At 42.5% G+C, this 27781-nt stretch overlaps 1 protein-coding gene across 5 annotated transcripts in view; it reads left to right on the plus strand.

Annotated features, from left to right (window-relative positions):
- The window catches only part of ST6GAL2 (ST6 beta-galactoside alpha-2,6-sialyltransferase 2), a 174412-nt gene that overhangs the window by 130182 nt on the left and 16449 nt on the right, over nt 1-27781 (plus strand). For all 5 annotated transcript variants that reach the window (XM_058019329.1, XM_058019327.1, XM_058019328.1 and 2 more), the window contains 4 exons: nt 18164-19166; nt 23072-23169; nt 26317-26418; nt 27516-27690. In XM_058019329.1, the coding sequence (XP_057875312.1) occupies nt 18221-19166; nt 23072-23169; nt 26317-26418; nt 27516-27690 (1321 nt within the window). In that variant the 5' untranslated portion in view covers nt 18164-18220. The remainder of the gene's footprint in view (nt 1-18163; nt 19167-23071; nt 23170-26316; nt 26419-27515; nt 27691-27781) is intronic.

Below are 27781 nucleotides of genomic sequence, written 5' to 3' on the forward strand. Positions count from 1 at the left end.
CAAAATAGAGAAGAATGTGGCATTAACAAAGAGAACTCATTTTTCTTTTTCTTTCTTTTGTTTTTTTAAACATGCATAACTCTCAGGCACCCTTGGATTTAAAAGGCATTTAGAGAAAGACCTATAGAAAAATGGAAATCTCTTTAAACATTGTTTCTTTCATTGTCTTGAAAAGTAGTTTCTGTGCCTGCACATTTCAGAAACAGTTCTTAGGGGTTTTATTATGTGCTGAAACATATGTTTATAAAAAAGACTATAACCTGGTGGAAAAAGTGTCTTATAATAATAAACCTGTCGATGGGCCATATGCTGCCATCAGTATGTTTGAAAAAAAAATAAATTCTTCTACAAGTGTTAAGTAAGTTTACAGCCTGAGTGTTAAGTTAGGGTCAGACTGTGAGTCACCCTTTGTGGGCTGAGGGGGGGAGGAAAGTGCCTGTGGATCCTCCTCGTGCTCTGTTCATTAGCTGACAGGGCGGCAGGCGGGCTGGGGCTGGGAAGCGCCCTTCCCAAAGGGCAGCCTGGAGCTCTGGGAGGGACTGCGGGAAGTTCTCCTCCCGTAGCCTTTCCTTGGTGCTCTGCAGGTTTGTGCCGGCCCAGCACAGGCCTGTGTATTTTGTGAAACTTGATCGAGCATTGTGTGGTCTCTGCTGAGAAGAGCGCGCCTCTGAGTTAGATTATCTGCATTTTCAAGCTGAAAGAGGAGATATGTGAAGTTGGTACAAATAAAAGAGCTCTGATAAATCTCCAACTGGATAAGAAATGTGAAAAAGCCTTCTGTTCTTACTGTCTATTAGGTGGATAATTCTTATTTTATGGGTGTTTTTGGTGATTATAGTACTGGTTTAGGTTTTTAATGTAGGGGTCGTGGTCATTGCAAAGTCTTTTGTTTTTGAAGAGCAAAAGTAAGATGCAGAAGGTCAAAGGAAATGTCATTCTTAAAAGGCGCTTTCTGTGTGGGATCAGTGTTTGGTAGATGTAGACGCTTTCGAGCCTATTTTACTCTGGATTCGCTGGCGTAGCTCCTGTGAATGGGAGTCATGCATGTGTGCATCTCAAAAAGAACGGGTCTCTTTGTAACACTGTGTCCATGTAGAAACATACTTCACCGGGAAGTGTTTTAATAGCCTGATGTTTCCCTGCACCAGTCAGCTGTGCGCTGCTTGTTTTCCTGGCAAGGTAGCAGGTGATAGTCATTGTCAAAGGAAATATCAAACACTGAGGAGAATTGTTTAAAGTAGTTGACCATGCTGAAAGCTGTGTCAAGTGGTACATGTGGTTGCCATAGTATCTGTTATCAGAATCAAGATTGTGAACAGAACAGTCCCCATCAGGAGTGAATTCCTTACCCACAGTCTCTCCAGGGTTCATCAGGCAAATTAGAAGTTTGTTCAGGGGAGCAAATTTGCTTCTTGAGGGCTGAAATGTTCCCCCTGGGTGTTCCTGTCCAGAAGTCTAATGCCCTATGTTGTGTCTATGTGTACAAGGCTCTTAGTCTAGAAAAGGGCCTTGGAGATCAAGAGAGTGGAGCAGAGAGGGGAAATCTGCTGCAGAAGAAGCACCCAGACCCCAGCACAGATTCTGCAATCAGCATGGAAATGGGAAATAGATTGGATCAGTAATCCATGGAGGAAAGGGTTGGGAACTATGTGGATGTTCACTGAGAAAATTTTTTGAGTTCATCAGAGAGTAAGGCTGAGTATGGATTTAAGGAGTAGGAAAAGGACAGCACTAAGTCAGGGGAGGAAACCATCTGTGTCTGGTGTTTGCTCACCTTTCCAAGAGAGGCACTTTGGTGCTGGCAAGGATGGGAAGCACCCCAGGACCGTTCCTCTCCACCTTGACAGAATGCCTCCCCATGGAATCTGTAAACTCCAGCCAAGTTCTTACACCCAGCTGGACCTGAGGGAAGGGTCCTGGGTTTCTGGGCTGCCTCCTGAGCACAGCTGATGAGGTGATGGAGGAGCCTGCAGCGGGCCAGGCTGGCTTGCCTGCGGCACGCACAAGCCAACGTATTGTGTTAACAACTGCAGCACTCAGAGTTTGCACAAACCCACATTCAGTAATAAAAAAGCCTGCAACTAGTCAAAGGCACCAGTAGTAGCCAAGCAAATTTGGAATGTGTAAGCCAACCATTTTTAAGTTATGGTGGGCCAAAAAAAATTAGGGAATGGTCCAAGAAATGGAGAACACCTCACTTTTCAGGAACTCTCATATCTTCAAGATGCCTTGGCTGATCTACCTCAAACTTTCCAGAGGAGCTTTTCTTGGCTGGAGACCACGACTGAAATTTCATGTGACTGGTTTTACTTTGTTGAAGTTATGAAGGTTAAAACCAGAGTTTGTTATAGAAAGCTAATCTCTCCATTAGAAATATTTGTGTATATTTAATATTCATTCCATTGTCATTGTTCACTGCTTGTTCAGACTGATTCTATTTTTGCTATTTATTGCACAGTTGTTTCTTTTGGGGGATTTTTTTTCAAGGGTAAATTCAGACCAGTGTAGGTTGGAGCCAAAGTGTGCATGGCTGGCTATAGGCACATGTGGTAAGGCAGAAGCATTAGCCCTGTACCTGCTGGAGAAGGATTTGCACTTGGAGTCCTACTGCCACCGTACTGTCCAGAGAGCTTTTTGGAGTGTCTGGATTGAGACATCACTATTTAGTACAGCTTTTCCCTCTCTGCTTAGTCGAAGAGAGTATCTCTGTTGGCCTAGTTATACTCTGACCTCGAGGCAAAAAATGTTTTCTTGTTGATGGCTGGCTTGGCATTTAGGGTTTCCCTAGTGGCAGCTCCTGCTGTGGAAAGCTGTGAGGGTGGCAGTGGCCTAAGATGGGGATCAGTATTCTCCATGTGTGCTTTTGAGCTGCTCCTCTTTGTGTCTAAAAATCTGTAGGCTGAAATGTCTAGCTTTCAAAATTGCAAGATTTCAGACAGGCATTAGAAAACAGAGAGAAAATGTTTGTGGGCCTGGAAGTGCCTTTTAGTTTTCAACTTAGAGGCACCTTAGTAGTGACTTCTGTTCCAGGGTGAGACCTGGTTGTGCACCAGCCCTTTCCTCTGCTCTGACTGCTGTTTTCTGAATGATGAGAAGACCACAGCATGCTATTGCAGATACTTGTTACTGCTGGATGGAGCCAAATGAGCAAAGGTCTCTAAATATGCTGTATTTCAAGACATTGAATTAGTTTGATTGAGCCACTGTATGGACAGAGCAAGCAGGGCTGGAACAGATGTCAGGCTGGAACGAGCCCTCACCCTGAGGCACAGGCTGAGACTGTTTGAAGTCACTGCTTGTCTGTATTTTTCTTTCTGGGGCTTAAATTATAAAGCTCCAGGAGAGACTTGGCAGAAGTCAGGAGGTGCTGCTGCTGATGAGACAGGGTGCTGTACATGACTCTGCTAGGGCTGCCTTTTAGGCTGGATCACTCAGCACCTGCCCAGCTCTGCAGTCGATGGGGCCAGGAGTTTCTCTGTTGTCTGTGCAAGGCCAGGCTTTGTCCTGTTTGCCATCTGTGCTGATACTGGCTGGCAGCTGTAGCAGAGGGGCATTCCTGCTTCTTGCCTAATGCACCCCACACCAAAAATACAATTCCTACATTAGTTTACAATGGGTTCATTCCTGTAAAAGGGTATCTGCATAAAATAGTGATCAGTAGGTTTTCTATTTGCTCAGGCCTTTTATGATTAGGAGCACTGAAAAGACCAACAGAATCAGCTAAAAATCAATGTGCCTCTATATGGGTAGCCACTGAGTAGGGTGCAGGTAATGTGATCACAGCTACTTAAACCAGTGATACCTCTATTGCCTGCAAAAGTTTCAAGCACGAGAGAAACCCTATGGAAAACTCCTGGACCACGGAATTAAAATAATTGTCTTGCAGTCTCTGAAATATATATTGCCATTGCAAGGTCATCATGAGATAAATAGGGACACTAGCACTGGGTTGAGCACACTGTGTACGTGGAATTTGCTTCTGTCCTGTGTGACATTAGGCTCTTTATTTTTGTGAAACAATAACTAGTTGCAGTTGAAAGTGCCCTGAGAATTCTTCAGGTGATGATAGCACCAAAACCAGAGCCATCAAAGGGGAAATGCAAAGAAAAATATGTGGATATGAGGATGCATCTTTTGGTTCCTAAGTTAGCTCAGATACATATCACTGCATGGCATTGGAGTGCCTGCATAGTGACTCTCTGCATGATTTCTTCACTAAGCAGGACCTCGAAGGAGGAGGTCACCCCAAAGAATTTTTGTCTTCTTGGTGTTTCTAGAAATAGTGTATCTGCACTCTTCAGGCTGCAGGGCTGCAGAGCTTTGAGTTACTACTGGTGCTGCTCCATCCTGTGCTCCCAGATGAGAGTTTCCAAGGAATGTCATAAACCCGTTGCACAAGCTGAGAGAAGGAACAGAAAACTGCAAAGCCTGTAATGCTGCAATATTATAGTATTGTCTACTGCTGCAATAACCCTGCTGTGCTTGGAAGGTCTCAGGCATACCAGCACCATGGTTAATCAGTCAAGCAGCCAATAGTAATTCATAGCCTTGACTGCTGAGAAATTCAGCACAGCTAAGATAGACATCTGATCTAGCTCAAGAAAGTAAAGGCATCTTCCCATAGCAGTTTTGTTTTTGACTGAGTTGCTTTAACCCTCTTTCCGATTTTTCTTACTTATTTTCTAAATACTTTTCATGTTTCTTTCATTTAGAGTTCCTAAACAAAATGTTCTTTGAAATGTAATATCTTTTAGAGCAAAAGGTTCCCCTCATTTATTTTCTGCCAATCTGAAGTGAGTTACAAAAGAAGACAGTTGCAAGTCCCATGTATGCAAAGTACATATGGAAAATGTCAAGTGACTTGGAAACAGTCATGCTAAATTAAAGTGTCATCAAGAGAAAGAGAAATTGGGTCAAGACTTATAGCAGTGTGACTGGTTTGTAGGTCTTGGAGTTCAAAATAGAGGTACTACTTCTGAATTTTGGAAATCAAGGTGATTATAGTGATATGGTGATGCTGGAGAAGACACACTGCTGTAATCTGGTGCTTTCAGTCACTGGCTGAAATGCTGGAGAAATAGTAGCAGTAAATGAAGTACATAGAGTACATAAAGTGTTTATTATATTAACAATATTTTTCAAAGAAAGATAATGCTTTTAGAGAGCTAATATTGTACACTAAAAGTCTATTTTTCCCCCTGATTCTCTGATGCCCAAGCCAAGTGAATTGATTTTAAACTGAAGTGTGCCTGTTTTGTACAAGTGTACTTGGCAGAAAAGTGATGCATTAGAATTCACATAAACTTGGATTCTTCAGCTCCTGGAAAAGAGACTGTATATGTTACCCACTGATGGAAACATGGGCTCCTCTACACTGTGCCCTTGGGCATGTTCTGTTTAAGTGTCTTGAAAATACGTGGTTATTCCTCATGTGCTTGTCCACGCTCAGTTTGTTTATGGAGACTGTGACATTTACAGTATCTGCAGTCTGGAATATTGCTTTTGCCATAGCTTTTAATGATTATCTCCTTTTACTAAATAAAACCCTAGGAGATCTAGGCAAGGCAGTTGCATAGAAGACTTGGCAAATACAAATTGTTAACTGCATATGGTGATAAAGTTAGAAAACACTTTAAAGAAATCAAACTTGCCATTAGCCTGATCTGAACCATACAAATTCTTCTCCTTTAATTTCTCTTCCCTCATGGTATAAAAGTCTGCTCATTCTTTCATCAGAAATGATTCAGACCTGAGGGACACTTGTAATTTGGAAGTAATTAGTAAATAAGTCAGATAAATATTATCCATTGAGATTTGTGAAAGCACATTGGATAGAATTCTTAAAGAGCTGTATCAAATCTGAACAATTAAAGTTTAAAAAATTATCTCTAGTTAGTATGATAAGTCCATTTCATCATAAATTAATTTACTGTTAATAGTTTCTGCTGCTTTTGGAGCAATCTGAAAGGGTTTGGGAATCTGAAAAAGTAGCTGAAATAGAAGAAAATCTGTAATAGCACAGCATATTTAGATAAAATTTTGACAGTATCCAGATTGTGAGATGTTGCTTGTGTGCAAATGTCGTTAGTGGGGTTCTGGGTCCAGAGCTGAACCTCAGATTTGTGGGTGTGAGTACTCACTCCTCACTCCCTATCTAGCTTCAAACAATATTTCTCTTGGTTCTTGTTGGGCATAACATATTGTCTGCCTTCTTGTTTGAGAAAAGCTCAGTGGTACTCATTTTCTTATGCTGAATCAAAAATCCCAGGTTATGTGGCTGTTACTGTTCACAGCTTTGGGCTCTTTAAGTAAAAAAGCAGAATTTTAGGTACAAGAAATGTTTGAATAAATGTGGTTTGTAAGTAGACTGGCCAACAGCTGCTCTTAAATTTGTCTTAAAATATTTGTATGCCTCTACCTGAATATACCACTACTTCTACCCTTCCGAATTGTGAGGTGCTCTAGAATTCTCCTGTAGCTTTGCATCAATGCCCTGGTGGGGTACTGGGAGCACAGAGTTCTGCCATTACCCCCTGGGAATGACCTGGTGACTCTCATGACCCTCCAGGGTGTATTGGATCTGTTATCAGGTTTCACATTTGGAGGGTTTATATAATAAGAATCACTACAGTTACTGGAAATACTACGAAATTATACAATGCATTAAAATGGATTAAAACATTACTGTTCCCATATAGATTTCCTTCTGCTTTATTGGAATGGTAAATTTGGTTTAATCAATTCACCAAACCAGGTTTGGTGACTGATAGGTTTACTACTGGTGGCAGGTGTCCTGCCTGATTGCCAGCACCTTGCTGTACTGCTGCACGTCCAAATACTGATTTGTAAGAATTCTACTCTTTTCCTGGAACAGAGCAAGCACAACAGACTGTTTTTGCATAGATACTGAAAATTTTGAAAGAGTTTGGAGCAGATTGAACACAGCTGAACACCAGAACAAGAGTCTTGTCACTGCTTGACATCATTCATGATTGCTACTAATATATCCATTTGCATCTTTATACTCATCTTTAGTATGAACTTCAATGCATTTTTCTCCAACATTTAAAAGGACCTAACAATCCAGTGTGATGAAAGTAGGAAAATTTTGCTTTGCTTGCAGTCATCCTGTGTAATATAGTCTATATCTGCTATAGTAGTTTTAACTGTTAGTAAAGCGTCTCTACTAACATGTTGACTAGAAGCATAGATATAAATCAGAAAATAAAAGCAAAAATCCTGAAAATTTTAGAAATCTTAAGCATTAGTTTTTAGATCAGACTAATTTTTCCCCCATTTATTTACTGTCTGAATGGGACTGAAGGAAGACTAAACCCCATTAGCAGAATATGTTTGACAGGATTGGATGTTGCTGAGGAATCAATCTATGTTAAAACAAGGATTTCTTTTTCACAAGACTCTTCATGTTGGTAGAGAAAACCTTCTTCTGATTGATTTAGGGCAGTGAATTGGCTTTACTGTATTGCTTACCTCATGTCTTTAGCACTTAAGAGCTGCAGGCAAGGGTTGAGGTTGTATTATCCTAGGCAAGGGTCAAAATCACATAAATGTTTCATCTCCACCATTGCAAACCTTTTTCCTAGTTCTCCCAGTGGCTGGTTTGAGTGTTGCCAGCAGGTTTCCTAAATGGCAAATGGTGCCATGGTGAGGGAAAGCTCCTGTTTCCTGGGAAGGGCACGAGCCAGAAGAGAAGCAAGCGCTGTCTCAGAAGAGTTCCCTGGGAGAGGAAGCAGGTGGGTTTGCTAGGGCAGGTTAGGCACACCCCACGTGCCCCTCGCCACAGGTCTGGTTCTGTGTGTCTGTTCCCATGGATGCTGCGTTGTCAGTGTGCAGCAGGAGAGGAGAGGAGGGAGAGTTTGAGATGTTTCTGACATCTTGATGAGAGGATGGCTGTGCTCTGTGCTGGGCAAGAGGATGCACTTCATCAGCACCTTCTCAGCAGATGCATCTACATCATCTAAACAGAGTGTGCAAAAGGCAGGCAGGGCTTTGCATGTCTTGGATGCTTAAAGGCAGTGTTAGAAGGAGGGCTTTTTAATTGAAATTGGTGGTAACAGGCCTTCCTGTTTGCTGAAAATCAAGAAATGCATATCCAGTATTTGAAATACTAAGAAATATTTTAATGAAAATTTTGATTGTGCCACCTGTTGAACAATCAAAGGAAGGGACTGTATTGCATATATACTGGTTAGCTTCAGGTTTTAAAGTCAGTATTTAAATTGGGACTTTACTCTAGAGATAAAGGCACCAAAAAAACCTCTACCAAGTATCTTGGAAAGTAAAGTATTTACTTTTTCACAGATTCATCTGTAGTAGCCTGTAGGTCTCAAAATAAAAGGTTTTAGGTTTTGCTGTCTCTTTTGATGGTGAAAATTACCATCAAATGGTAACTCCAGTTATATCCAGTGAGGGTGGTCTCAATCTTATCCCATCCTTCTAACTTTTATAACAAAAACAACTACTATAAATAATCTTGGGAGCTAGCCAGCTCTGTATTGCTTCTCACTTACCTCTGTGTCTCATTGTTTTAATGGTGCCAGAGCTTTCAGAGAACCTCATCCTTTTTATGCTACCTTCCATCTTGTAAAAGTCAGTTGTATTTGTAGGGAATGGATGGCAAGTGCTGGGGGAAAAGACATCTTGTGTGCTGCACATGGGCATCAATGATAGACAAAGGGGATGAAGCACCCAGCCAGAAACCTTGGTTTGTCACAATTGCTCATGCTAGTTTCATGCTGGTAGTTGTTAGAGATCTTGTTTCTCTTTCAATCTGTAAAATTTCCAGGCAGATAGGATTCAGGTTCCAGTGGTTCATGTCAGGTTAGAAACAGCTGTATCCCCCACAGAATAGATTTCTGTTGAGCTAGTCATAGTTTAAACTAATTTTGCCCACAGCCATGCATAAAACAGTGCCAGAATGGAGAGAGAAAGAAAGAAGTGGGGGGGGAAATACTAATACCACTTCATTTTGTTTTAGGAAGCCAACCAAAATATCCCAGCTAGTGTAGGTTGGCTTATTATCAGCATAATCATGTTAAGTATTAAAATATACAAAAAAGAAGGGAAAATTGTTTCAGTCCAGGAAATTTCATTTTTAGATTGTAATGTAACAAAGGGCTTAACTGACTTCATCCTTCAGTTTGGCAAGCCTTCTTCCAGGGTGAAATTTTTTACTCAAGCTTTTAGACTAAGGCAAACAAGCACATAGAAAGAATGTTGTTTGTATGTATATATATGAATATACAGAAATGAGATGTAAACAATGATAATTTTCTAAATATTCTCCTACAATTATTTTGCTAACATAAACAAAATGGGAACTGGCACTGAGATAGAGCTGAGAAACAGGGAACAATTTGTTTAACATTGTTCTATATTAGAGTTTTTAAACAAGGGCTGAATTGCTTGCTTTCTGGAACAAATGTAAAAAGACAAACTACAGTCCAATAAAGAAGTTAGTAATTAAAGGGAAAGTGAAACGGTGCCTACAGTGTTAGAAACATAGAGTAAGAGCATACTTGGCAGATGAAAAATACACTGGTACACAGAGATGTGGATAATAGTATATCTCAGAAATGTTGCTTTAGAGTGAAAAATCAAAATTCTCCAATCACTTCTGCCTGGAAGAATGAGTGAATTTGGTCAAGTTTTTGTGATGAGATTGAAACAGGTCTTTTGTAACTGTACTCTCTGTTCATGTGTGTGTTATTATAAATGTTTCCTTCTTTAAGGAAGCAATTCAGATTGCCCTTTTTCAGGGCAATTACTGCTGTGTTAAGTTCAAGTAATATAGCATCTAAAAACATTTATGGAGCAAAGAAAAGAAGCCTTTTATTCTAAGCTTGCCAAGAGCAGAAATAAAATGAGCTGTTGTGCTGGAAGTGTAGAACTGCATGAGGATTTGTAACGTCCTATTTCTCGTGGTTTAGTCTTGTGTGCAGCCTGAGATTTGTGTGATTTAATGAGACTGTGATTCGTTTATCCTGTCAAGCTTTAAATAAAAACCCTCAAAGCACTTCCTTCCTTTTTTGAATTATGTGTTTTTGCAAGTATGGTATCAAAAGCTGTCCCTTGAAAAGAGGGAAGGGAACCCAATACAGTTATGTATGTTGGCTGGATTTTTTTCTTCTGTTTTATTAGACACTGAGTGGTATTATCCATTTCTCTGTGCCTCTCTGTCTTGTTTTGGTGCATTAAGAGGTTCCTGGCATTCTGTTCAGTTACACATGAAAGCAAAACATAAGCACAGGCTGCTCCTAAACTCTGCTTTTGCAGGGGGAGATTGGGATTAAAACCTTACTCTGTGGGTGGGCATAAGTCCCACAGAAAGCCAGGCTGTGCCAAAGATGGGCATAAACTCCTGCTCATGTTGTGTGTCCTCAGGCACCATCTGTTGGAGCATCCCTGCATGGGGTGTGAAGTAACCTTCACAGGGGAAATATGTGCAACCTTCACAGGGGAAATGTGTGCAACTCTTTTGGGTGCTGATCCATTGCAAAGCTCAGTCTGAAAGTGCCCTGATGCAAGGGTTGTGCTCCACCTGCAAGGACCAGGCTCAGTGCTCCAGGGTCCCCTTTCCCAGTCACAGGGGTGGCAGGAGGCAGCACACTGACCTGGGAGTGGCCATCCAGAATAAGGGGAAAGGCACAGCATGGGCCCTGCCACTCACCCAGGCTTCCCATCTGCTGAAGGAACGTGGCAGCCTCTTCCCCATCTTGGGGGGAATAGGGTAGGATGCTCGAGTCCAGGGCCTTCCTGGGCTCTCATGCTGCTTCCCCAAAGGGAAGGATGTGATCATTCTGGTGGGAGGAAGTTTTCACTTCCAGTTCTCCTCCCTGTGGTGCTGAGGTGTCGCTGCCTCTCTGGCAGGTGTTGTTTTGCTCCTCCACCAGCACTATGGGTGTAGTTTATTTTCAGTCTCTCTGCCTTCCTGCCCTCTCTGCTGCCCTGCAGCCAGGCTTCCTTCTTTCCTGGCTCAGTGCCACAGCCTCCCCCAGCCCCTGCTTCTTCCTCCCTGTGTTGGTGTACAACTCACTTCCTCCTCATTGGCCTCAGCAATAAAACTGCAGCAATAAAACTAAATACTTTAATAAAGCAGTTATGTGTGAGTGGAGGATGCGCAACTAAGTGATGGCCATCAGTCTGGTCACCTTGTTTCCACACATGGCTTTTATCTCCTGCCAGCTTGATCTTTCAGTCTGCACAGCATTCAGCTTCCTAGGACCTTCATGGTGGTCAGGTGCCCTGGGAACAACTGCAGTTCCTCTGCAACCTGCAGTTTGTGAGAGGGAGGAGAGCTGCGCAAAGGTGGCACAGAAAAACTACATGCAACTCTGTGGTTGGATCTGCAGAGGAACTACTGGGGTGGAAGAGTGGAGCCTGCTGGGATGGTGTTTGTGCAAACCTAGATCCCTCCATGACTGTGCAGTGCCATACTGAATTTCACTTTGGAAAAGTGACTTGCACTGGTTTGGATATTTGCAGTGGTTTTATATTGGTGTAGGTACAAGTGGATTTTTTCCCCTGCTATCTGGACCAAGAGACAGTGCTGTGGCAGCTGAAATATGACCAAAACCCATCCAAAGCACCCAGCTGGTAGATCTGCAAGGGCAGTGAAAATACTTCATCTGCTTCTTTACTGTGTGTGAGGGCATGCCAGGGACTGTGGCCAAAGTGGTGGTTTCTGCACCTGGTTGCTGTGGTGGGACCAAGCTCTGTTGGCAGTTGCAGCAACTTCAGCAGCCTTGAACCTTTTCACCTTGCTGTGAGCAGGACCAGGAAACAGCAACGGTGTGGCAAGAGCAATGGGCAAAAAAGGGTCAGAAGTAGATAAGTACAGGCTGAGTACAGGTAGTACAGAGCTCTCTGAGACACTCCTTGAGAGGCTCTGGGGGGTGATTTGAGTTATGTTGTTGTGAAACTCCTTGTCTGCACACAACCCTGTAACACTTCTTCCCCTTTGTAGTTTTGATTAAAGAGCCTGGAAGTGATTTACGCTAAAGATGTACTGAATCCCTCATGAAGTGGTATGTACTACATTTCTATAGAAATCCTCACTTAGAATAACAAGACTGTGGTCAGCTCATACCTCTCTGGAAAAGACAGAGGTCCAGTTGTCTCCCCTGACCTGAAATCTGTGAGGAAATCCTGGCTGGAGTGGTGAATCTCAGGGCATGTCAGAGTGAGAGCTGCTCTCATGGCTCCTGAGAAAAGCTGTTGCAGATTGGGTAGGTGGAGGTTCACCTGCAAGGTGCAGTCAGTCACTGGGAAACCAGGTTCTCCCTGACAATTGTCGCTCTGTTAAACATTTCCACTGGTGGTGGGAAGGTCTGCCTGTGAAGGATCAGAGCTGGTGCAGCTTTTCTTTTCTATTTTTACTTCCCTCCTGTCAGCCCACACTCGGACAACCTGTATGTGGTCTATGGGCTGTGGGAAAGTGATAGCTGGCTTCAATGCCAGGAAGCTTGAACTTGATGATGGAGCATGGAGACTAGATATCAGATGCATAGAAGATAACTTTGACCTTCCACTGAGCCCCAGAGACTGATGCATCTAAGCCTCCGTGCTCCTACAGAATAATCTAGGACGCGTTCCTTGGCAGAAACCCCACTGAGCATTTCTCCAGCTGCCGGGTTGCCAGCTTGAGTGAGTTTTACTGCAAGTTTCACTATATTTGGCAATTTTCTTACAGCCTAAGCTCCTGGAAATGGGTCATTAGTAAAAATAAATAAAAAAGTTGCTTCACTCCCACCCCCTTTAACTTGAAATCCTAGGTTTTATCCGAGGACTGAAGAACAGGCACGCTGCCTGCCTGCATCCTCAGAAGTAAGAACCTGAGACTGGTCTTTCCAAATGCTCTGACTTGGGACACTCAGATTCAGTAGGTGGTTCAGGTTAGCAATGCCATTATTTGAATACCTCTCAAGGAATTTTCTCTAGGTAGATAATTAAATATAGGTTTAAAAGGCAATATTGGAAATAAAAATCCTACTTCAGATTTCTTTGGGTGTTTTTTCTTTATTTCAGAAGACAGTGTCTTAGGTTGCTGCGAAAAGTACTGAATGCAGCTTGACTCCTCTGAAGGAAGGAGCCAGATTTATTGGGACTAACAAGGAAGTTGTCCAAAAGAGATTCATTAATTAGGAGACCTAATCAGAGCCAATAAGACAAATGCACAGGCCATCCACACACTAATATACATCTTTTGGCAGCCACCACTCCCCACAGGCTTGTCTGTCTGTTGCTGCCTAGTGTATGGCTTCCACCATGGCAGAAATGATGTGATAACACTAAAACCAATTTGGCACTTTCCGCATGAGAGGACGAGTGTATTCCCCACCCTGGAAATGCAGCCTCCAGCTGTCTTGCCCTATGCCAGAGGTTTCTTAATACTCTGGAATTAGCTGACTAAGAGATGCAGCGAACTAACAGAGCATTTGCTATCTGTTCAGGCTGCCTAAGCTTTCCATCAAATAAACTTTGGTTTGATTCTCAGCCCTTTGGGAATGGTTGCCCACAGCTAACATTTGCTACCCCAAATAACCCTGTGGTGACCTTTGCTGCAAAGCTGCAGCCAAGAAAAACCCTGTTTAACATAACAGTGCACATCTTAGCACATCAACTTGAACCATCCTGACCTCTGAGCTGCCAGGGTCTGTACAAATTAATTTTAACAATAGACAGTGTTGAAAGGAAGGAATGTTTCAAAGGAATTAAAAAAATCTCCCTTATCCATCTCTTCTCATTTAAGAAATAGTCAGGAGGCCTACTTTAGAAAAATGAAAAGTGCTCCTTGTTGCAAAACAATGGGCTTTATAAAGGGAGGGGGAACTCTTTGGTTTCTTGCATCTGAGTTTGGCAAGATGAAATTTCCCACAAGTGGGTGCTGCTTCTGGAAAATCAGCCTTTAATTTCCACTGGGGAATTGCCTTTATTTCCTGAGATGCCTCAAAGATACCATTGGGGTTTGCCTTTCTTTTTCATAGCTGCTGCTAAGACTTCTATTAAGCAAATAAGAAAGTCTTCCCTTTTTGCCCACTTCACTGGTTTGTACCTTGCCTCATGTTTTCCAGGGCTTTTGTGTGAATGGCCAGACTGGGAAAGGAAAAAAGCCATTCTCCATATGGTAGTTGGAACTTAAATCAGTTAATGATTGAAGGAGCCATCGGAAGGCAGATACATAGGAAAATGAGGTCTTCAGCCTCTGGGGCAAAACAGGCTTATCACTTCTGCTGGAGAGGAAGCTGGGTTGGGTTAAGTCTCCAGTGTTTCCCCCAGGGGTAGACTTATTCCTCTGCTCCTCCTCTGCAGCAGCTTTGACTCCAGCAGCCTGTAAGTAAGGAGATTATTACAGTGGGGAGGGGGGGGGTGGTGAGTTTGGAGACAATAAAAAATGCTAATCATAATTTTAAAACTTGTGCAGAATTGCTTTAACAGTTTAAAAGCCGTATGGTGAGCATAGGTAAAAAAGATAGAAGCTTATCCTGAAGCATCCTGTGGACTTCAGTAATTGCACCCATGAAACCACCTGTTTTCATTTATTTAGCCGGTGTAATTCAGCTAAACAAAAAAGTTGCAATTGTCATTTCTGGTTTCCTACACAAATGCTTTTCTCTTTGCAATTGAGATGTGCTGCTGAAGGCAGCATAGGGCAGGAATCCAGGGGCATCCCCTGATGGTGCTGAGGAAGATCCCCCTTGAGCAGCAGAGGGGTCTGCTGCCAGCAGGAGGATGGTGGGGAGCTTTGGAAGGGCTCCCCTCTCCTCCCAAACATTTTCAAAGCCAGGGACTGTGAGGTGTGAGAAGCTGCAAGGGCTGAGGGGGAGAGGACTGGATGTTTAGTGTAGAGGGAGATAAGATAAACTGATATTTCTCTGAAGTTCGTGCAGCTTTCGACACACAGCCTTCAAGATCCTGTGAGGTTGTAGAGGTCCTCTTGCAACTAATACAGTAATGACCTTGAATTTGCTTCCAGCTCAGCTGTACTGCTGGAGGACAAGGCATTTCTTGTGAGCAAAAAACATTAAAGCAGCACAGAGCTCCAGTTTTCAAGAGATTTGGGTATCCTTTCTGAGGCCCCACTCGTAACAAGGAATTGCAGATAAGCTTCTGCAGTAGTTAATGTGTAAAGTTTTTGGATTTATTCTCACTGGTGCCTCATCTTTTGCTTGTAGTGTTAAATACAAATATATTGTTGGGTGCTGTTTTTTTGTTTTATGTGGGTATTTTTTTGCTGCACTATGAAGCTAATCATATGCATGCTAATATGTGCATGCTGACCAAGATGAGTGTGCTTTCATGACATAAGTGTTGTGGAGGGCTTGGGGGGCAGATTTTTGTTTGCTTAAATTTAAAAATAATTAATAATGCGTCTCAGTCCTTTTTCTTATTTTAGGCTGAATACTGAGTCTTGACTTATTATGTTGTGGCAATCTGCTGTGCCAAACATTTGATCACAGACAATTAGAAATTTGTAGTCTCACGCCTGATTTAGGACTAAACCTTTCTATTTCTTAGCAACTTCTGGTTATAGGATATAACAAAGCTGTTTGGGGAATGAGTAAATTGTAACATTTATAGATTAAATTGTGTCTGGACTTGCTACGTGACTCAGTGCAAAATATTAGTGACCTCTTCCTTTATGAGTTTGACTTCCTGCAAGCTTATCTGTTAAAAAGATCATGATAGATGCTTCCATTGCAGATCTTGTAAGAAATGTATATTCAGCAGGAGAAACATCTGACTGAGCAAAGACTAACTTACATAGTGGTTTGGAAGCCACATGTTGAAAAGTGCTGGGGAAACACATCAGGGAAAATGATAAAAAGAGATGAAAGCAGTTCAGATGGGTGAAGAATGCTGATTTTAAAATGCGAACCATCTGAACACTGATGAGTGGGCAGGTTGCAATAACTTCAGGGCAGACCTAACTGGCACAACAGCCATATACTGTAAGGCAACTCCCACAGGACATCACCTGCAGTGATTTAAAATTGGAAGGTGTGGGAGTGTCGAGGTACTGCAGAGAGCAATCTTGCAGCAGCAGAGTGCAAGTAGGAAATGGGTCAGTTGGAGTAATAGCTTTCTTCCGTGTGGTTTCTGTGAGCTGAGCCAAGCCAAACATATGTGGAGCACTGGGTTATCACAATCATGATTTTTTTTTCCTGTGTATTAGAAATTGCAATGAAATTTGGTCATCCAAGCGTAACTTTATGAATCCTCCCTCTGGCTGGACACTGCCTTGAGCCTCAAAGTCAGTTGTCTTTGTTGAGATCGTTAAAATAGACGGTTTGGAAACGTTATAGTGCAGTCTCACATTCTCTGGAGGTCAGCAGAAACATCTCTCAGTTATCTCTGCTAATGCCATCTGCGGTTTGTTCTCCCTCTACATTGTGGTAGGTGATTTACCTATTTGTGCTGAAACAACTGGATGTGTGACCACACTGAAGTGGATAAAGGGGCTGACCCAGTTTAAAAAAAAAAAAAGCAAAAACAAAAACAAAAATAAACAAACCAAAACCCCAAGAAAACCCTCTAACCTGTATTTCCCTCCTGTATCAGTTCCACACACGGGGGTGTTGGCAGCAGCAGAGGCACAATGCAGGAATGAAGGACAGAAGGAGAACGTCTTACACTGCTGTTACTGCTGGCTTCTTTTTCATGTGAAAACACAGTCTTAGTTACAGCCTCGGTTTAAACTTTGCACTCAGCTTTGATGTACTTTAGCAGCTTGCAGAAAGGTGATAGCGTGTGGTGACTGTGGTTTTGGTCCCTCCTGATGCCAGGGGGAGCAGGCAGTGTGTTATCACAGGCCTGTAAGCTGTTTGGATGTGATGTGATGAGATGGTGGCTCCTGAGGCGCAGGCTGGTAATGAAATCCAAGCTTGCCCCTGCTCCCACTCCCCTTTGCTGATCACAGCTGGCTGGTACAAGTGGCTCTTAAGTCCCACCATTAAGTTGCTATCGACACAAATGGGTTAGAAAGAAAACTCCAGAAAAAGGGGCTTGGTTTATTTTTAATTTGGATCAGGTGAGTGGTCTGTCACTAATTAGTACACTGAGTTACACTGATGATGACTGTGGTGCAGGGAGGTGAATGGTAAGGCTTATGGTGGGGATTTGCTTCAGTCAGGCTTGTAACTGATAGTCACACCACTTGATTAAGCAAGTGAGTTCGTGTAAGGGCATAGTGTGCTCGATGGTCTAGCAATGTGGTATGTATTTTCCTTGGAACACAGCCCCCTCAGTCAAACTTTGTTTCATTTGGACCATGCATCCCTCCACTAATGCACAAGCTGTCCAAAACCCCCAGGTATTAATAGGGCACATATTTCCAGGACTAGGTCTGACATTCTCTACCCACTCCCTTTTTGTAAATCTCAACCTTATCCTAAAGGAATGTATTTAGATAGTTGTGCCACCCAGTCTCCTTTTTGGGAAATATAAACCCCCTGGCACCTTGATGTGCACAACTCCTTCATGCCACTTCAGTGTGCGTGCAGCATCCGTAGCAGAGGTGCAGGAGTTGCTCTTACTCAGGTCTGATATCAGGCAAGAAATGATGCAGCCACTGGGGCTGTGCCAGCTCATACCTGCTGAGGAGGAGGCTCCCCTCTGACCCGTTTGTGTGATGCTCTACCCTTCACCCCCTGATGATATGCACCGAACACCATCATTTCCAGGCTGTGGGCAGAGGAGGGCTGCAATGTAGAGCTTGTGCTCCCTGCCTAGTCCCTCTGGAGACAGGCTTGCTCACAGTTCCCCTGCGTGAGGACTTTCCGTGGTAAAGAGAAGACAGCTTCTGTGCATGCAGCCAGGCAGGGGCTTTGCTTTTGCTCTCCCAATGCTACTCTGGGTATAGCAGAAGCAGGCAGGCACATGATCTCCCCGAAGGCAGGATCCAGAGTTACTGTAGAAACTGGCCACCAGCTTCTTTTGCAGCTAGCAGCTGTCACGGTGTGGTTACAGCCAAAGCGTGTCACTCCTACAGTGTCTGCAGGCTCTGGAGCGTGTTTCTGCTACTGAATCCTTTGTGCTACTGCCTGGAGATTAATTCTGCAGCATCTATCAATATGTGTTAAGATATTTCTAAGTTGTGTTTGTTTTTTGAATGATTTTCAATAGCATTTGATGTTCTCTACAGGTTTCATTTTCCTTCACCAATACTTCAAGGCACAGAGGAGGTGGTAAAGGCATTGCCATGAAACCTAACTTGAAGCAATGGAAACAACTCATGCTTTTTGGTATCTTTGCATGGGGCCTGCTTTTCTTGGTGATATTCATCTATTTTACAGATAGCAACACTGCTGAACCAGTTCCAAGTTCCTTTTCTTACATTGAAACCAAGAGACTTCTGCCCCTTCAGGGCAAGCAGAGAGTCATCATGGGAGCCATTCATGACCCATCATTCTCTGAAACCATTGATGGGAATGAGGTACTTCTTAATGAAGATCTCCTAGGTACTTTTAAATCTGGGACTGCAAATTCTAAGAAATGGACTGTATTGGAAGAGGACTTTAGAAATGAAGATGAGTTTTTTCCACCCCAGTTAGGAAGAAAATCAAAAAGTGCTTTCTATCAAGTGAATGATGATTATTTATTTGCTGCTGGTCAGCCTCAGTCACACAACCGCCTTCAAGAGATAGAAAAATTCATTTCGGCTGATGTGAATAATCCAAAAGGAAATGTTTTACAGAGCAACTGGAGCCATCAGAGAAGAACGAGGAGAAGGAGCGCAAAGCATAGGAGAGGCCAGATGCTTAATGAATCTGATGACTGGGATGGGCTGTATTCCACAATGTCGAAATCCTTTCTTTACAAGCTTTGGAAAGGGGATGTCTCTTCCAAGATGCTGAACCCTCGACTGCAGAAGGCGATGAAAGATTATTTGAGTACCAATAAGCATGGGGTGCGGTTCAAGGGGAAGCGAAACTCCAAGTTGACAGGAGACCAGCTATTCTGTGAGCTAAAAGAAAGAGTGAATGTGAAAACAATAGATGGCAAGGAGGCTCCCTTCTCCACTCTTGGATGGGAAAAGCACGTTCCCCAAATTCCACTGGTCAAATTATATGCACATGGCTTTGGGAGTTGTGCAGTAGTTATGTCTGCTGGTGCAATACTGAACTCCTCTCTGGGGGACGAAATAGGTGGGTGAAATGTATCTATTTGTGTGTGTGTGTGTATGTATGTATATGCATGTTCATATTTAAATTTCAAAAGTTTCATGCTTCTCAAGCACAGATCTGTAAAGTCTGGTTGCTCTCTCTTACTACAGTTGCATGAATGTAAACTAATGGACTTCAGTGAGGCCGTTCCCTTTCAGAACAATATAACTGAAAGGAAAATCAGGCCTAAAGTCATAATCTAATTTAAAGAAAACAATGATGCTTTCTTATCATATTACATCTTGTAGTAGGGAGGCAGAACTGGTTACATCAGATCTGCGATATTCAACATTTGTGTGCAACATGCATTCATTTCTTCAGCAGATTAGAGCTGTGTTGAGGTTTTATTCTGCAAAGCTGTGTTACACTGGTCTTTATTTTGCAGTAGCTCACAACTACTGTTGTGTGGCTGGCCGAGACATTTGTCTCCATGTCAAGAAGCAGTAGAGTGTCCTCTTCCTCTCTTGCTGGTTTAGAGTTCACAGACATAAGGAATTCAGACCCTTGAGTAGCTTCATACACTGACATCAAGTCCCCTGGCCTCTTTTCCGAGACTGAATTTCAGTGAGTTCAAGTGTGTTCACCCATTGTTTTCCCATTGCCACACTGAGTCAGTGAGGTTACAGGTGTGCTGAGATGTCAGTGTCACTCAGACTCCCCCACCTCAAGGTGGGAGTTTTGTAGTAGCTATTCAGAAAAGGATGGTGGGACCATAAAACTAGTCCAGGTCACTTCTATTTTTTTTTTCTTTTTAAATATTGCTACTACCTGTGTTAATATCTCAGTAGTTCTTCATTTTAGTAGTACATGTGCAGTATGCTAAGAGTGTTGAAAGAAGGATGAAAGGTTTCAGAACTTGTTACTGAAACAAGAAGAGTTATCTCCTTCAGCACTCCATAAAAAACCTTTTGATGTTCACTCATTAATCCTCCCATCTTCCAGGACTTCACATCCCAATACTTGCCTCATCACTCTGTGTCATCTCTTTGACACCGATAGGTTTTCTTTAAATCTCTGGGATATGTTGGAGCTTCTAGGATTATCAAACTCTTGCAATGGGCTTCCAGCACAGCAAATGTGCCCAGCTAGCCTGCAGCTAAAATCACACCAGGGTAACCCCTAATTCCATAGGAAGCCTTGCTGGTGTAGAAATCTTTGGGGTGAAAAAGCTTAGCAGTTCCTACTTTCTCCAGCATGTTATCTTTGACTGAAACAGAATCTTCTGTCAGTGCTCCCCAGTACAACCAGTTTACACCAGTATGGATTAGTGCTGTACTGTAGAATCCATAGCACATTGTGACATATTTACATAATCATATATTACAGCGTGTTTCAAGTCATATTTGCACACTCAGGTGCAGCCCAGACATGGACTTGGGTGCCTGACATGGTACCTGGGGCCTGCTTGCTCCTGAGTGCACCCATTTGCTTAGGAAGCTTCTGGGCACCGAACCTTATGTCATTTCCTACAGAAGAACTTTGGATTTAAATGGGAAATTGTCATCTGATGCCACCTAAAGGGAGGAAGATAGGGTTTGAAAAAGCCCACATAGAATTTTTAGATCTCATACGTGTTGTGCAAGGAGATGTTGGGGCACCAGCAGTCACAGAAGGTTTTTTATAAAACTCTCTCAGGGCAGATACCAGTGACTGAGGAGAGGATTTGGCCCAGACTGTGGGGGGCCAAGTGACTGCTTACAGCAATGGTAGACAAGGGAGAGCAATTTTAAGGTAAAAGAGAAGAGGCTTAAATTAGATGTTAGGAAGAAATTCTTTACAGTGAGGGTGGTGAAGCCCTGGAACAGATTGTCCAGAGAAATTGTGGATGCCCTACCCCTGGAAATGTTCAAGGCCAGGTTGGATGGAGCTCTGAGCAACCTGGTCTAGTGGAAGTGTCCCTGTCTATGGCAGGATGGTTGGAACTAGATGGTCTTAAAGGTCCCTCCCCACCCAAACCATTCTGTGATTCCATGGTTTATTCTCCCAAGAGAGGAAAAAAATACCTATGAAAGAAGTAGTGAAGGACATTTCCCTTCACAGGCCTTTAGCTGCCTCTTCTGTGTTCCTATTAGAAACACAAGCAAAAATGTTAATTTGTGTTCTGCCTTTTGCCCTCCTCTCCCCCACCCCTCTGACTGTTTTTAAATGAAAGTAGGCATGGAAATACTGTACAAGTATAGCAAACACTCCCATTGTGATCATGATATTAATTGAGAGAACCAATTATTTTGGCATCATAGGAAGTAACAGGGATCTGTGATCAAACCCCAAAGGTTTTTGATCTTTAAAATGCTTATCTACAAACACATACTAAGATTAAAATCAGTTTATTTAAAACCAGCTATTTTTGGCAAAGAAGAAGTTTTTCATCTGTCTATGAAGAATCAGCATGAGTGTTGTTGGAAATGCATCACGCTGTCTCACAATTAAGCTGCAAATCATACAATTCCCATTTCATAATCCAGTTCTCAGTCAACAGATTGTCTAAAAGTTGTCAATCATGGGTCCAAATTTATGTTCTTAAATTCATTACAACAAACTTGTGTTTTTCTTTTCCTTCTCCAAATATGTGAAGTACCTGCAGATTCTTCATTTCCTTTAGTTCCTGCACAATCAAGATGCTTGGTAGATGAAGTCTGGGTGTTGAGGCTAGGGCTGTCCCTGCCTGGGACACAGAATAAATTTCCACTCATAAGGTTCTGAAGAGTTGGGTTTGGTGGGCATCTGGCAAAATCCCTCTTTTCAGACATGACATATTACTGCTAACATGTATGTCTGAGATCAGACTGCTGGCTGCATGCCACACCGTGTTTCCCTGTATGGAGTACAAGAAGTGCAGAGTAAAGGAGGGAAAATATGAAAGATCCCAGTTTGATAGGAGCAAGCCAAGTCTCCATTGGCACATTGGTTATCTCTGGAGGCTTTTGTCTCTTCCAGTTTTTGAGCTACAGATAACACATTTTAAATGACTAGAGATGAGCAGCAATACAGACTGCCTGTCGGTTAAGGCATTTCATATTCTCAGCTTCCATGGACAGAAGGGATAAAAACAGACCAAATACCACCTACCAGCAGGGGCCGTTGTTTCTAGACAGTGGATAAAATGTCTTGCTCTCTTTCACACCTTTTGGGCTTTGAGATCCCCTTGAAAGAAGCACTGGGAGGGTGATTAGCTCTTATCCAATGGAGGCTTGCATGTGGTGTCTACCCTTGACCCATACTTGACCTAGAGCTGCTTTCTCTTCTCCATGACTCCAAGGTCAACTGCTTGTGCAGTAACTTTGACAGTTCAGCTCTGTTAGATCTTTGCTACCAAGGGATCCCGAGGTTTCTTTGTGTGAGCAGATGTGTGGGCTGGCTGCCATACAGAGGCTCTTTAAGATTTGTACTGAGCTTGAGAATATGTACACAGTATGATTAATAGATTTGGGGTAGTCTGAGATTTTCACGTATTATAAAATACTGTGAAACACAATCTTGTAGTTAAGGATTGTTGTTCATTCAAATGTGCAATTAGATATCCTTGCAGTTTACATGCTTTTCCATGGAGTAATTCTCTGTAAATTTTGTGATAGAAGTAGTGAGCAATTGTGTGTACTGGGTGTGCTAATAGTCTTCCCACAGTAAGTCTATCCAATTAAGAGAAGTATTTTAGTATTGCATGCTAAATTAATAGATTAATCTGAACTTTTTTCCCAGTGGGCTTTTATGTTAATAATATATGGCAGATGCAAGAGGATTTTTGTTTGTGCGTAGCAGAACATTTATCATCCTTAGAATATCCAGATTAGGACAAATATGTAAGCTTTTATTAGTTTAGATACTGGTTTTATCTTACTGTTCAGCATGCTAAGAAAAAAGAGTTACCCCCTCATTTGTGCTTCTAGATTCTCATGATGCTGTTTTAAGATTTAATTCTGCTCCAACACGTGGCTATGAAAAAGATGTTGGCAATAAAACAACCATGCGGATCATTAATTCTCAGGTAAGATCTTCCTTTTCAGAGTTCAAGTCAATGTCTCTTCTGCACAATAGGACAGGAAGTTAATAACCTCTGAAAAAGTGTTGGGTAATATGGGAAGCAGGTAGTGATTAAACAGTTGTGATGCAGAGAAGGTGAAAGTTTTCCCTTACAGGGATGTTAGCACTGCTGTCAGTGTAGAGTGGCTCGATAGCCTCGTTTCAGAGAAACAGTTTGTAAAGTTTCTCGTGTGAACTGATCTGTGAAGGCTCTGCAGGATGCCAGAGAGCTGTCAGCACAGAAGACCTTGACCTCCTGGAGAAGCCATTGCCTCCAGGATTTTCATGGAGCTCAGGCTGTGGTGATTCCAAAGCTGTTTTCTCATATTTTCCAGTTCCCCAATTATTTCCTTGCTGGAAGGCAAAAGAAATGGGAACTGAGTTTGTGTAACACTAGGCAAGTCATCATGGTTTAAAATTTTGGAAAGAACTAGTAAAAAACTTTAGTGTGTGCGGGGTATTACACATCAGGTGAGTTTGTTCATCTGAATGGAAACAAGAGAAAATGAGATTTTCTGTGTATGGGTGTAAATAAATAATTGTGACTTGAGCTACAGTGACACCTTATGGTTGAGAGTAGTTTTTCAAGTTCAAAAATGCTATTGCCTGAATTCCTGTCTTGGGCAAATCAAACCTCCTTGCTTTTTATGAAATGCAGATAAAAATCAACAAGAGAATTTCAGTGAAATTTTATGACACACTGAAATAAGTTTACTTAGTCAACTCCAGGAGTATGGTTGGCCGTGTAGTAGGCTCTGCACGTGTTGATTCGTGTTGAAGGATAGCAAAATTTTCAGTTACTGTAATTAATTTTTTTTAGTTCATTTTTTCTTTTGCTTTGAGTGGCTTCCCAAGCTAAGCCTGTTCTTGTTGGGTGTGTTTTTTATGTGAATAAGTTCATGTTCTTTGCCATCAAAAAGAGGACGGTTTGCCATCATTCACTTCACTTATTTTGTAGGTATTTGTGAGGCTGCAGAACAGACTAGATTTTTGAAGTGATTTGGGTTAAATATGCCCCCTTTTGTTCACAAGAAGAAAGCAGAAATATCTTATTCTGCCTTAAGTGCTGTAATCAGTGTATCAGGGAACATGGATTTTCATGTATTTTATTTTACTTTTTTTTTTTATTTTGTTGGGTTTTTTCCCTTTTCTTTCATGATTCTCTGTTTTACTGTTAGCCAGAATGTCCTGGCATTGACCGTGCCTGAACTCCTGAACTGGGCAAGGAAAAAGGTTTAGAAACTCTTTACAGTTTACTAGATTCAGTAGGCTTCCTGTAGAAGAGAGAAATGTTCTCAGGGAGTGATCTGAGCTTTTTAGCTCCCCAGAAAATTCGGAGAGATTGTGGTTAAATTACCTACTCCCCATGCAGGGCAGACTGGGGGCTTCTGGCTCCCAGAGCTGCTGCAATGCATTCCCACTGGGATGGCAGTGGAGGGTCCCATGGTCTTCTCTTCTGCACTGTGCAAGGCTTGCTCCCCATAAAACCTCTCAAGAAAACAGAGAGCAAAGTTCTGACCAGGTCAGCTCACATGGCTTCCTCACAAGTGTTTGCATTCCCACCAGCTTTGTGCTTCTCCAAAGAGGTTAGAAGCCATCCATGGTGGTCTGTGCATCTGGTGAGAAGTTAGCCTTGCCCTCTCTGAGACTGAAATCTGCACAAGCCACTTGATGGAAGTTGCTTTCCCTACCTGTGCTGTCGCTGGGTTACCTGTACAGGTTTACTGACCCTCCTCCCCTCCTCACTGCTGGAAACTCCTGCATTCATTTAATTAAAAGGCTGCAGTGGCCCCTTCTTCCTTCATGTTCTCCACCGTGAAAGCCCAAAGGATATGAAGGAAACCTGTGCACTGGCTGCAATAACAGTACTAATAGATGCTGTTATTGCAGCAAAAACTCATAGGTATGAATGCAGACTCACTGAAAGTGAAATTTGTGTGGACAGCACCTCCAGAGGACTCTTGTTTACTGAAAGGCAAGTAAGAGCTCCTTTGTGTGCTAAGTGTGGAACCAAGCTTTTAAAATCTTGGCCTTTTGGTCAATTTGCTCTGTATACTCAAAAAAGGTGTTTACATTCTGAGGTGAAAATTGTTCTGAGGAAAATTAAGTTGGGGATGCTTGCTGATAGCAGCATGACTAATTCTGTTCTTACTGTAGAAGGCTGATGGAAATCATTAAACTCAAAGTTTATGGTAGGAAGAATATTGCTATGGCAACAATATTATTTTTCTGAAGAAAAATATGCATAATTAAATATGGCTCATTGGATCCTAAAGGGAAATTAAAATTATTATGAATTTATTTGTCTGGAATGTTGATTATTTTAACAGCTGGAAGAAAATTCATGCTGTTTTGACCAATGCTGAACTGCCTGGCATTGGATGCACCAGGAATCAAAGAGATCTAGTTGGACCTGGAGGGTTCTGGAAGGGGTGAGCCAGCAGGAGTGAAGAGTAGACTTCCACTGTGGTGGGATGATCAGGCAAAGTACTGGGAGATGCAGGAAGGAGTTATATGAGAGCAGGCGATTAGAGCAAAATGACAATTCCTTCAAAAATAGCCCTGTAACATGCCTGTTGTTGAAATTGTTTCTTTAGGTATTCCAATTTGTACAGTCATGGTCTAATTTGCATTTTTTTTCATTGAAATAACACTGATTTTCTGTTAAAATGAGAAAACCATGAAAAAGGTGGCTGGAGATGGGTGACATTAGAGAAAGACATTACCCTTGGGGGCTGTAGCCCTTCAAAGAAAGCTGCTCCGTGTCCAAGAGGATCCCACAGGTGATCTGACATACTGTTTCATTTTCGAGTTCCAGAGTACACGGTAATGTTGATACACGATAACACAGCATCTCAAGGGGTACCATCACATCCCTCACAGATGGAGAGTAATTCAGCATACTGCTACTTCAGACTGTCATGAGTGCTGTTTATGGCTAAGCTTTTTTTGTATATTTCTTTAACAAAACAAGATGCTTAAAATCAACCAGAACTGAAGCATAACAAACAGCAGCGTGGGTAGGACTGTTCACTTGAGAGAAGGATTTTGCCATTTTCCTGGATCCCGCTTGCTTTTAATGCAGTGGAATTCTTTGCATTTGTGTTTGCAGATTCTCACCAATCCCAACCATCACTTTGTCGACAGCTCCTTGTATAAAGATGTTATTTTAGTAGCCTGGGATCCTGCTCCCTACTCTGCAAATCTGAATGTGGTAAGATATCCACTTAGACCTTTTTTCCCAATTATTTGAAAGTACTGGAGAAAATTAATTTACTACTTTAGTCTCCTGGTTCTCCCTTTTCACCATCAGCCCCAGGTTCTGTCTGTATCTGAGTGGAGAGTGCTATGTCTATAGGACTTGGTCAAAATTGGTTAATTGGTCACAAACTTTTTAGTAGCCAGCATTTATACTGGAAGGGACTGTTCTGACGTGCTAGGATAGATGAATAGTGGCATTTGTTTGATAACACATTCCTGTTTTCACATAACAGTGAGTTTTCTGTGTGTTTGCCAAGGAGGGAGCATTGCTAGATTTCTGGAGTAGGTTTTATCAGGAAAGGTGAAAAACTGCATCAATTTTTCCCCATCTTCCCCTCTGCCTTCCCAAACAAAATACAACATCCAATTGAAAATCTCTCTGGGTGCCTTCCCCATTTCTCAGGCCTCCTCCCCACCAGCATTCCCTTTATGTCCACTGTCCCACTGCCATCTGTGCCCTGCCGTCCACCCCCTCACTGAGAGCAGCAGATGCCCATCTGCTTGTCACTGGGGGAGTCTCCACTTTGGCTGTTGCTGCAGCCCCAGCAGACAAGTTGATCTGATGGCTTTTGGCACAGGGAGCCCGGAGCTGAGCAGGCTGCAGAGTAGAAAGTAAACCTTCATCTGCTGCACTCCCTTAGCAACAGATGCCAGGGGCTGCCTGCTCCCACGCAGGCTCCATCAGCTGCGTCACGGCTCTGCTGCCTCCGTCAGGGACGGGCACGCTTGCAGAGGAACACTCACCCCCGGGCCCAGATAGCATGCTAAAGCTCTTTGAACCTCTTCTTTAATGTGGATCTGTGGGGGAAAAATGGTCTTGGCTCATCCCACAGCAGTCAATTACTTATTGGGAGTTTCTGTATGAAGGGAAGAAACAGAATAGCCCAGAGTGAGGAATGTCTTTCTAGCAGAAGCATCCACCAGTGCAGGCTGCTTTGCTACCTTTGCTTCTGTTCTGTAGAACCCAAATGAAGGCAGTTTATGCTATTGTACATGTAGTGTTCAAAAATGTTTCTTACTATTAAAAACCATGTGACTTTTTTCCTTCAGTGGTATAAGAAACCAGACTACGATCTGTTCACTCCCTACGTACAGCATCGCAGGAAGAATCCAACCCAGCCATTCTACATCCTCCATCCAAAGTTTATATGGCAGCTCTGGGACATCATTCAGGAGAACACTAAAGAGAAGATACAGCCCAACCCTCCTTCTTCAGGGTTTATTGGTAGGTGTACCAAAGATGGTCCCAGTAGACATGTTAGATTAAAAAAATAATTTCAAACATATACATTGCATGAGGATCAAGTCCATACATG

Source organism: Melospiza georgiana, chromosome 2, assembly GCF_028018845.1.
Source record: "Melospiza georgiana isolate bMelGeo1 chromosome 2, bMelGeo1.pri, whole genome shotgun sequence".
Taxonomy (NCBI): domain Eukaryota; kingdom Metazoa; phylum Chordata; class Aves; order Passeriformes; family Passerellidae; genus Melospiza; species Melospiza georgiana.